Source organism: Hibiscus syriacus, unplaced genomic scaffold (assembly GCF_006381635.1).
Source record: "Hibiscus syriacus cultivar Baekdansim isolate YM2019G1 unplaced genomic scaffold, ASM638163v2 tig00116937_pilon, whole genome shotgun sequence".
NCBI classification, from domain to species: domain Eukaryota; kingdom Viridiplantae; phylum Streptophyta; class Magnoliopsida; order Malvales; family Malvaceae; genus Hibiscus; species Hibiscus syriacus.
The window spans coordinates 639,168-651,658 of record NW_024063475.1 but is presented as its reverse complement, the minus strand read 5'-3'; the positions used below and the strand labels follow the sequence as shown (position 1 = coordinate 651,658).

The 12,491-nt window shown below is 31.5% G+C and overlaps 1 protein-coding gene across 2 annotated transcripts; it reads right to left on the bottom strand.

Annotated features, from left to right (window-relative positions):
- Positions 1-6,935: 6,935 nt before the first annotated feature.
- LOC120188044 (amino acid transporter AVT1A-like) lies at positions 6,936-11,707 on the bottom strand. Of its 2 annotated transcripts, XM_039191588.1 has the most exons (12): positions 11,359-11,707; positions 10,771-11,054; positions 10,445-10,659; positions 10,262-10,285; positions 9,991-10,171; positions 9,679-9,898; positions 9,462-9,597; positions 9,353-9,372; positions 9,103-9,248; positions 8,249-8,292; positions 8,060-8,122; positions 6,936-7,168 (listed from the first exon to the last, which is right to left on the bottom strand). In XM_039191588.1, the coding sequence occupies exons 1-12, from the start codon at positions 11,553-11,555 to the stop codon at positions 7,076-7,078; spliced, it is 1,623 nt and encodes a 540-aa protein (XP_039047519.1). In that variant the 5' UTR covers positions 11,556-11,707; the 3' UTR covers positions 6,936-7,075. The 2 variants fall into 2 exon arrangements, 1 of the variants encoding a protein (XP_039047519.1); XR_005522377.1 differs by lacking the exons at positions 6,936-7,168; positions 8,060-8,122; positions 8,249-8,292 and adding an exon at positions 8,371-8,764 and having other exon boundaries at positions 8,818-9,248; positions 11,359-11,705.
- Positions 11,708-12,491: the final 784 nt, after the last annotated feature.

Below are 12,491 nucleotides of genomic sequence, written 5' to 3'. Positions count from 1 at the left end.
ATACTTTGTTCGCAGAAATAGCCTAACCACATTATTTCTAGTTTGCATGCTTTTATTGGTAAAAGTAAAGCGAGTAAGGGTTGAAGTTGATTTCTTCTTTGTGTACACCTATTTTGAGTATCATATATGGTTTCAACACGGCTTCGAACCGGGTGGAATTCTTAGGGTTTACTACATGCATGGTTTAGGCTCTAAAGATAAAGGCAATCTAATTATCCTTGTTGGTTCCCCCTTGGGTTTACTAGACCTTCAATCTTCACCCATCATAAAATCATATAAATCAAGTTAAATTCAAGGGGATGCACATCCCTATGCCTGACACGGAGAAACATATCTCATGAAAGCGTCTCTTTCACCCCACTTAAAAGGGACAACCCGGGTATACGAATTATGTAATGGAAATGTAGTATAATGTATGAGGAGAAATCTACTAGCCTTTGGCATATATAAAATAAAATTACAATCTTTAAAAACAATCCACAAAATATAATGATATGAAAATCCATGAATAAACACATCAGTATGAACAACTACAAAGGCATACATGCAGATGCATACAATGGTTCAAATGAATACAATCAAACAAATGCAAACAAACAAGAGATCAAAAATTAAATTAATTTAAATCCATACTTTTTATTGCAAAGACAAAAATTATTCAACTAATGGCTTGTTTCTCTAAGATCCTCAGCAAAGTGGCCAAGTTCTCATTACATCATGAAAAATCATAAAATTAAATTTAGGGTTTGCTTTGACTAAAATTTGAGATTTCCTTTCTATAATAAAAAATATGGCCCGAGGAGTCGTCATAATCTTTGTTTAGGGTGTGATAGGATCATCCAAAAATATTTTATTATTTTAATAAAATTTAATTTAAAAATTATTAAAACAACTTTTAGGTCTACGTACTAAAAATGAGTTCGAGATTCCGTTACGTGTGGAAAATGACTAACAACCCCCACAACGCCATAAAATTGTTGTCTTTACAATGGAAAAATTAAGAATTCAAATTTAATTTAATTTAATTAGTGATCTCTTTTCCAATCGAATAAATACAATGTTACTTAACTATCAAAAGTTTTAGAGAAAAAAAGTCAACAATTTATTGTATTTAACTGGAGAGAGTTAACTTCCAAATATGAAGTACAACAACACCCTCTATTTCCAACCAAAGTGGTGAATCACCAATATTTCTTTTCAAGAAATTAAAGTTTCTAACGTAAAAGGACAACATCTTAACACTTCAAATCAAAGAGAAATACCCTTTAATATGAGGTAGAGCAGTGTTTTTCTCATTCTCAAAATGAAATAAGAAACATTAATATTTTCCTTAGGATTTAACATTGGTTTTTATTCACATTAACATTGTAACAAAATTATTATTAATCGGAGTAACCAATTTCTTTAAGATGGATAAAGGATATTCAAATATTTACAAATATCGAGACTAGACCTTTGAATAGTGTCGAACGACCTGTCTTCGATAAGTTTAAATAGAAGAATATGTCTTTTTCCATAATCCTAATCAATTTTAACGTGTTATCGTTTTAATTAATTTCACTAAAAGATATTTCTTTATTTTAAATCACTATAAACAAACTACCAGTTGGATTAGTACAAGCTTAAGATAATTAAAAATAAATAAATAATGACTTTTAATTAATTATGAAAAGTGTCGGGTTATGCACATGAGGCCATCATGCTTTTCAATTAAATAAAAATGTCATGCAATTAATAACATGCTTCAAGAAATATTAATAAATAATCTAATTAGAAGCCAACCTAATTAATCATGCTTGGTTATAACATAACACAAAAGAATAAAAAACATAACATACATATTAAACAATTAACAAGAAACAAAGGGTTAAATTGCATTAAAATAAAAATTATAGGGCCAAATTACAAAGAAATATAACCTAATTTGGAAATCTATGGACTAAAATAAAATTAACTAAAACCTAGGAGGATTACGCACAAGATTAACCCCCACACAAAAATGCACGATTTTGTCCCCCTTGAATTGGACTGAATTGCTCGAATCGCTCAACCGACCAAATTGCCCCATTATAAAAGCCCATTTTTTTTATTTTTCTCATTTTATACTGGCCCCCAAAAAGCACTTCAAATTTTTTTATCAACTATCCCAAGGTAAAACACAAAAACCAATGGCTATTCCATCGAGCAATCTAGCCCTGTCCGCTCCTTTGGTCACCACCCACAGTGATCAGAGACCTAAAGAATAACCTCGCCGAAGCCTCTTAAGCCACTGAACCCATATCTAAGCCTCAAATCACCAAAAACAAACCACAATGGTGTAGATATACAAAAAAGAGTGATCGTTTGACTTTTCGACGATATTCGGCTTCCCATGAGAGCGACAAAGAAGCTAAGGGCATTGTTCATCTCTCTCTCTCTCTCTTGTTTTTTTTTTTTGAATGTTTTCTTACTTTCGAAAAACTCACCTTTTTCTTCAATTTTTTTACAGGAGATTTATAGTGCTTGAACAAGGATTCTTTCTTTAAACCAAAGATCAAAAAATATTTTCTTCCCTTAAATCAAAAATTTTTGGTGTCATTTACTCAATTTGTATTTATTTTTTTGTCAATGGTATTTTTTTTCCAAAAATGGAGGAAATCTTAAAAAGGGGATTTCTTTCCTTTTTTCGATTGGCGTGTAAAGGATGAGTTGTTGGCACGTGTTTTTCACGCGTGATAGATGGATATCCACAATCTCTTATTGCTTCATGATGCTTCATGAGCTGTTGGATTATTTGGCGAAATCCAACAAACAATATTCATGCAGCTCAAAAAGGATCTAGGGTTTATTTAACCCTTAGGGTGTGTTTGGTTGGGGGAATGTGAGATTCTCATGGGAATGAAATCAACATTCCCCCGTTTGGTTGGCCATAAATTTCATTCCCGGTAATCTTACATTACCAATAGTTGACTTTTTGGGGTATATTACCGGGAATGTCATTACCTCCCTTTCCTTAGGTATTGTGATATTCCCGGCGTTTTGGACTAAAATGCCCTTAAATATTTTTTTCTTTCAAAAATATCATTATTCTGTCATTGAATAATAAAAATTCTACGAAGGTTAAATTACAAATTTATCCTTAAACTATTTTAGATTTACATAAAAAGTCTATAATTAAAATTTTATATGAAGTTCAGGGATTAAAATAAAATTTTAACCTTTCATTAAACCTTTTTATATTTTAAATTTTGTAAAAAAATTATATAAATTTTATGAATTTAATTTTTTTAAAGAAAATATATAAATATTTTCCAACTTGTTAAAAAACAAATATATAATAAGGACAATTTGATCAAATATACATTCCAATAATCTTTTATTCCTTTAACCAAACACGATAATCTTACATTCATGTTAAACCAACCAAACACAAAATACAACATTCACATTAATCCTATTCCCTGGTAATCTTTTATTCACACTGGTAATCTTACATTCCGTGAACTAAACACACCCTTTAGTGATACCTTTAACTCTGTTAGATCTTCCTTGATATGTCGGTGTGTATGTGTGCAGCTATGTAACCCCCAAGACTCGTCCTAATGTTACGGTCGAATCTTGAAAGACACATTGATCAACGTAGTGATACATAATTTAATTCAAAACAATTTATTAGATATTAAATTAGAATTACAAATAATTTATATAGTTATTATCATTTTATTGAAAAATATTTTATCAACATATAATTTAAATCTGAGACTTTGATCCTCAAGATGTCGATCCAATCCTAACATCCTGAAATATCTGAAATGGAGAAATAAAGGAGGTGGGCTATAAAGCTCAGTGCAGTCAAAAAGTGCGAATAAACAAAATATTCAAAAAAACAATCAACAAGCATTATCAGAATCTGAGTCATAATATTCATGGTACGAATAAATATGTAAATGTAATGCACCCATACACCGCACATCGTCCGAATAGTAGGTTTCCCATAACCACTCTAACTACAACACACCATCCGAAGCGAGGTCCGTCACAAAGCTAGAGACCACTGAATCCAAAGTGAAATTCACCCCATCGGGTGAACACAATGAACTTCCCCTATCAATCTCATCCTAATGTGTCATGACATCAAAATATACATATCTGAATTCCGATCTGATCTGAATATAAAAATATTTACATAATATCAAAGTACGAATACATAGCATAAATTCTGAAATCGATATATAACATGTGTCACATAACATATTTATCCAAAATGAATTTAATATAGTAATATCACAAAAAAATCATGCTTCAAACCAATTTTTAACCAGTCAAACAATTATAAAAAAAAGATTTAGCATCATATAAAGATACATAGAGATTTAAATACATCATCACAACATCGATAAGAATTTAATTATTCCATATTTGACAGAAAAACTATTAAACATAAACATGCACCTTAAATCGTATAACAATAAATATACTAACGAGCAAAGACTTTTGTGGTCGGAATCTAGTGGAGAAAGTTTAGTGAAGAAAGGCCACACGATCTTAGAAAAATAGTTTAAATTAATAGTCGCTGAATTTGAAACGAAATAATAAGGGAAAAGATGAATTTGTTCTCTCTTTATTTCATGACAATATATAAGATTTAGGAAAAAAATAAAAAATACTTTATAAATTGATAAGATCAAATTTAACTAAAATAAAGATAAAGATAGAGATAAAAATAGAAGTTTTATTTAAAATCAATTCTAAAATAGATAGTTTATGGAATATATTTGATAATTAAAATAAATAAATAATATAACAGATAATATAAAATAAACAATTTAAGATAATAAGATAATATTTATGAGATAATAAGGAAAAGAACTTGAAATAAAACAAACTTAGGAATTACACTATAAATAGAATTCTAAAATCAAAAATTTGAGGGAAATTGATTACTAAAAATAAGTTGGTAAAACTACAAGATAAGCCAATATCTTTAAAATTAACATTTATTCAATTTATTTTAAAAATAAATAATTAAACCCAATAAAAATTATAATTTATCAAGGCACCAAGGCTTAAGGTTTTAAAACCCTAACCTGCGTGATATCTAGAGCATTGATGCTTCTCTAATCCTACGATGGTCATTGAGCGGCGCTGAAACTAACATCTGGAAACCTTAATTCGTTGCGTCAGGTGATCAGACTTCCCTAGTTGGGCCTTCATCCTTTGTGTATTTTGGGTTGTTGTTTCTTTAACTCTTCATGACGGGCTCTTGTTGGACCCTTCTTGGACTTATTGTACCTACAAAGTGACCAAACCCAATTTAGATGATGATGATGATTAGGACGACGATAACGATGATAAAAATAATAAATAAGATAAGATAATAAATAATAAATGATAAAAATTATAAATAAATACTAATAAATATAAGTAAATATAACATAATATATATATACAACTCAAAATTAGTCTTGGTTGAAAATGAGTATCTACACCAACAAATGAGCTTGCTCTTGAATACAATTGAATTAAACACACCTTTGTTCATATTTGTTCGTTTATTAAAATTATATAAAAATTTAATTCATTTTCGTTAATTTAGCTTAATAAATGAACATAAACAAAAGTTACATGAATGGTTCATGAACAGTTCGTCGAATAGTCTGTTCATTTACATCCCTAATTTCGATAGTGTAATTTGATATATTTAAGTTGTTTTTTAAATAAAAATTATTTAAATCAATATTATACATTATTAAAATAAAATATTTTTTAAAGTTCAATTTAACTTCGATCAATCACAAAAGTTTTTAAAAAAAATTGATTTATCAGGATTTGAAGTACGTTTTTTACTCTGACCATGGATCGTTAGGAAGAATTTTTAGAGGTCAAATCTGACTTGACCAGCATATTATATTTATTATATATATTTGAATATAATAATTATATTTATAATTTAAAAACCTGAAATTTATCCAATTAACCCCTTACTAAAGGCCCATAATGGCAGCCTCCAACTATCCAATCCTAAATCTAGGAATGATAATAGGTCGGGTCGGATTAGATTATCTATCCGAACATAATGTAAAAATTATAATCTTTCACCTGTAAATCTATGCTATTTGGATTGATTTCTCACTCGAGAATTCAACCTATAATTTAAGTTAAAATCTGCATCTAATTTGATCCGACCTAAATATATACTCCTATCCCACTAAATGTGTCTCTTTTAATTTTTAAAATTCTCCAATTCAAAATATCCTATTAGAAAAGTCAATAAACAACACTTATATTTTAATTTTTATCTTTATAAGTCTCACTCTTTTACAACTATCAAAATAAATTTATCAAATCTATCAATCACTTTTTAGAGATAATTTTATCGTTTCCCTTAGTCAAATTTATCTCCTAAAACTATGTGCATAGTCAATATGAAACACAAGTTATGGGACGGAAATATTATATAATTTTATTTTTATTAGATAAATTAAGGAAGCAATTAAAAAGTAAAATAGAAAAATATATTATTTCAATTATCCTAATGAAAGAAAAAGTTTTATATAATTATAAGATGCACCCCTAAATCTAAAAATGATAATGAGTCGGGTCGGACTAGATTTTCTATACGAACCTGACGTAAAAATTACAATCTTTCACCTTCAAATTTAATCGATTCGGATTTACGAGATTTCCCACTCAATAATTTAACCTGATATTTTAAGTTAACATCTGCATCTGATTCTACCCGACCTAAATATATGCATATATAAAATTTCATTTCTATTAGATAAATTAAATAACTAAATAAAAAATAAAATAGAAAGATGGTAAGAATTAGAATTCAGTGAAACCTTAGTCAATAGTCATTGAATGGGTGAGATACAACCCCAGGAACAAAGGCCTTAACCTATAATAAAATGTGAGCAAGCAAAGTGGTGAGAGCCATGAAAGCAATCACCACTATAACATGACCAATCATCCTAATATTCTTTAATGTCTTGCAATAAAGTATTCTTAATCAAATATATGTCTTCATCCTTGTTCCCAGCAGCAACATCCACATGATGACAATCTACATGTGCAGGAACCTATGCCCTATGTATCAGTAATTATTCACAATCCCACGCAATGCAGTATACGTCCCAACGATAGCGCACACGGTGGCAATTACAACGATTGTTGCACTCAAAACAACCTGTTTACATGTTCAAAAAAGCAATCGTTTGATGAGAGCTTAATAAGCAATGGAGATGGCATCCCAAAACTAATCATATGAGAAGAAAAAGAAATGGAATGCGATTTTACCACGAAAGATGATCGGTGAGTGACTGCTGACAGCAGACGGAAAGTACAGTACCAAAAAAGTAAACTGTTTAAAATTTCAGTGTCTAAAACATCATCATTTTATGTATCAAAACAGTCACAACGTCAGTAACCGTTGGCTATGTCATCGTCCCATTACTGACTTAACGGGAGAGTAACATAATTGAATATAGAACTAAAGTTCAATGTCTAAAACAACGTCGTTTTATGTATCAAAATAGTCACACCAAACAACGTTGTTTTGGTGTGACAGGCCATGTCAGTAATAGTTGGCTATGTTATTGACCTGTTATTGACTTAACGGCTGAGTGATATAATTGAATATTGAACTAAAGTTCAAAGTCTAAAACGTCATTTTATGTATCAAAACAGTCACACCGACCACGTCAGTAACCGTTGGCTATGTCATTGTCTCGTTACCGACTTAACGACAGATTAAGATAATTGAATATAGTTACTAAGTTCAGTGTCTAAAACGATATCGTTTTATGTATCAAAATAGTCATACTAAAACGACGTTGTTTTGATGTGGCAGACGATGTTAGTAACCGTTGGCTATATCAACATCCCGTTACTGACTTAACGGCGGAGTGACAATATTGAATATAGAACTAAAATTCAATGCTATAATTGGCAAAATTAAAAGTTCAGTAGTGTAAACGAGTCAGTGGAAAAAACTAAGTGGTATCTGATGTAGTTTACCCCTTTTTTTTAACCGAAAAAAAAGGAGACTAAATGTATGCAACAAGTTGATTTTGCTTACATCTATCCTTGAAGCTTTTCTCCCGGCAATCTTTATGAAGCATAGTGATGGCATTATTAGAGCCTGAAAAAAATATATATATAAATAGTTTATACTTGAAGAAGATAAATGCATTTTCTTCTTCACTACCTTAATGAAGCCTCCATAAAAGATTTTTTTTCCATTGAATAAACAGAACACAATACTTACCACCATGAAGCTTAGAAGAGAACCGATTAAAACCATCAGAAGACCTGTGGTCAAGACAATTGCACATATCAATTTCTGAATTCTTATACTAAATTTAATGATAATATATCCCTTGGTTACAAGTCATTGTACAATCATCCTCCTCCCGAAAATTGTTATTGAGAAATGTGATCATGTTGTTACTAATATGAAGAGGAACTTATTTTGTTATACTTCTTTTGAGTCCCACTCATTAGGTTGCTCATAGCGGTGCTTCTTGACAAGAAGCTTTCAATGGATAGTTATTCTTCGTACTACAACCGAATAGAAGATAGAAGGAACTACTTAAGCATGCCAAAATGTTTAACTACATAAGAATGACTTGATATTGTTATAACAAGGACTACGGCTTACTCGTTCGAGTGTTCCTAGCCTAGTGAAGGTGCTTCCAGTTTCGTCCGATAGTACAAGCTCATGCCACCAACTAGTGCTCCTAGCCTATTAGAAGGCCTTTGCCAGTTCAACTCTGGATAACTGCTGGCTAGCTTACCTTAGGCCTCTGCCAGCCCTATAGTGCAATCGAATTGCACCAAAAATCAAAGTTGAATGGGCAATTTGAACCGAACAAAAGTAGATGGTAATATTGATTATTGACCACGAGTACCATGGCAATGAGGTAGATATTCTTGAATTTCACTTCTGATAATATGCATTCTGATTTTGCAGATTACTATTTTGCAAGCATAACTTGGCACAGATTTAAAAGAAATGACACTGCCTACGATTATTTACTAGCTCATACGATTTATTGCATCATGAAGTATGAGACATAACTAAATCCAGATCATTGATAGAGAGCAAATTCCAAAACTTACCAAAGAAAGGCATGACAAATGCAATGACAACGGTGGAAAAAACTAATACTGCTCTCAGAAGAATGAAAAACCATAAGCTATCCACGACATGATCTGGTAGCAGCTCCTCTATGCTCCTCACCAAGGGGATCAACAATAATGCATATTTGTTTGATGTCAAGGAAGAAAATTGGTATTTTGGAAGGATATTAAAAGCATATGAGCATTCATTTAATTTTCAGAATTCTAATATATACAGCCAAAAGGATATTTTGTGAGTGGGTTGATAACCTGTAGCACAAGAAGAAAGGTAACTTAGAAACAACAACAAACCTCCCTCTCGCTGAAAATACCTTTGAAACAAAGAGAATCATACATACCGTCGTCCACAACGCAATTTTAGAAACAAAAGCATGTGGTGGCATATTCAAAGTTATTTGAGACAATGTGCTTTGACCAAACTCAAGATAACCCATGACTGCAACACTTCCGTACAATACTATACACAAAAAGAAACTGCAGAAAAAGTATCAACTGGAGATCAAGACAAAAGGAGCGTAAGAAACATCCTTCGAAGCCACAACAAAATTTCCTTACCATATTTGCATTGCTTTCTTAAATTGTGATTTATCAGCCATTGATTGATAGATATTTGGAAACACAGAGTGTCCTGAATGACAGAATCCGTACACACCAATTACAACAGGAATGCCACTCAAATTCACAGCTTTACCAGTATGATGGAAGCCAACACCACCCAGTGTACCGAGATACAGAAGACAAAGGCCTATTACCAATGTTGCAACAACCCCACCAGCTGCAAATAAGTAATGGGAAATCTGGTATGAGTTCATAATGAATTTTTAAAGCATTTCAGAACTTTGGGTACATTGAGCATCTTTGGAGCACCTGAAAGATATGAAATCAGACGAATATCTTTTAACCAGACAGTGGGTAGAATAACCAAGGCAGTTAAAATTCCAAAGAGATGCATCGAATCCAACTTTAGAAAAGGCCAATCCAAAGAAACTCCAGGAAATAGCCTTGTAAGATTGTCACCTTCCATGATAATAAATTCCACACAATAAGACTGCACAGGTGAAATGAAAAATTCATTAATTAGACAGAGAAGTTGCAGCATGCAATCCATTCAAAAAGTAAATGAGAAGCACGAGCGTACATATAATTCTGTATAGAGAACAATCTGCATAAAACCAACAAACAATGCATATTATTAGAGAACAAGCATTGTTGTATCGAATACAAACTTTTATGTATCAGTGTCCAACTATCATCAGTAATGACATTATAGCATAACAAAAGATTCAATATACTTAAAACCATGAAGCCAAGGATAACTCACAGATATTAAAAGGCGTCCAAATCGTCCAAAGGCAGCTTCACCCATATCAGGGTAAGATATAATCCCTTCTCTGCTTTCAAAGCAATATTTCATGAGTGTGGCTGTGTAACAACATACAACTGCAAAAAAGACTAGAACCAACAAGCTTGCCCAGCCTGCTTCTGCTATTGTATGAGGTGTGGATAGAAGCCCAACTCCAACCATTACATTTATGGCTATCAAATTTTTTGAAACCATAGGAAACATCCATATAACAATTGTCAATTTCTTAAATCACAACCATAATAGTTATATGAATTGAAGTGTCAGATAACAACATGACTTACAATTAAATACGGTCTGGGTCACGCTACATCCATAAGAAATGGGAAACTCTCCAGTAAGTTGCTTAGGGAATGATGGCCTCTGTGACCACCCTGACTGTGCTCTTGAGATGCTCTCTAAAGTTTCCTTGGAATAACTCTTTCGATTCTCGTTCAAAAGAGGAAGCCTTCCATCCAGTTCCAAATTACTTTTCTGACTGGTAAAACTAAAATGTCTCAAATTTTGAATTCCCCCAATGATTCCAAAGCTTGGTGATGCCGTGATTGTATAAGGATCCATTGTTTCTCTGTAACAAACACAAAGAAATACCCAGAAAAAAAAAATTAAAATCTGCACGTGTTAACATCAACAGACAGAAGCACTGATTTTGAAGGATTTGACAAAAATCCAATTCTTATAGCAGATGTGAACCATCAGATCATACATTCTCCCTTCTTTCTTTCAAAGCTATGTACCAAGTAGAGTGATTTTTTACTCGCATTAATCAATACAAAGGGTTCATTCCAGATTTGAACAATGTTTCCTCTTACAATAGAACGCGATGTGATGCAAAATCACAGTGCATGAACAAGAGAAGGGAAGGGCATTACTTGAAACTTTGGGGCCATTGCTGTGAAGTGAAAGTGGTAGAAGGACCTCGTCGGCCTCCGTCACCATCATCATCGCTATTGTAGTTGAGGCTGCATTCGCTGCCGTAGCCGGCCTTGCTCCCTTCAAGATCGTCCTCATTATCATCACTTTCCAGGACGAACTCCTCAACATGCTTCTCCTTAACCTCGTCAGCCATAACTGGATGAAACAGAGAGAAGGAAAAAAAATGAATGAGTGGGTTGTTGTTGTTGTTGTTTTGATGGTTTTAGAATATTTAAGAGAGAAAGGCGGCAGAGTTTCAGGGGGGATGAATGGCTGTAAAACTAGTGAATAGCAAGTAACTGTGGAGACAAATAAGGAAGAAGGTGTTATCCTAACATCCAGAAGAAGACATTAAATAATTACGGAATTTGTTTGTTTACATTCTAAGCATAACTGCATTTAACCACCCAGCTGTTTCGCTTATCCTACGGAAAATTCTACTGTAACGTCACATATCAAAATATAACATTAATATGAAATATCAAAATATATTATTAGTTAAATTATTTTTATGATTCTTCTAATAATTTATAATTTTATAATATAATTAATCATCAAATTATAAATATAATTTTAATAATATCTACACTTTTATTTTTACGATTCTTCTAATAATTTATAATTTTATAATATAATTAATCATTTAATTTATGTCACGTTTTACAATAATAATAATATATATTAAAAAACATACTTATAATTATATATTTTAATCGAACATATACAATATTCACCGGAGACTCATCCTTATCCCCACGCTCTGTATATTATTTTGACCAGTAAAATCTGGTGCTCCTTTCTCTCTGGAACAATCACCGCATTATTACCTACACTACATATACATCAAATAATTTATTATTTGCAAAAAAGTAATTATTATTTAAATAATAGAGTATATTGTACGTTTAGTGTCTAAAGTATTCTTTTTTTTATCTAATTTTTTTTAAAAAAATCATATTTAATATTTTGTTTAGGTTTCATTATAGTACTTCACCATTAAAAACTTAGTAATGATGTTAACGTGTCATTATAAGATAATATCACATTATTATTAAAAAAAATTAAAAATATCACGTCAATAATTTTGTTA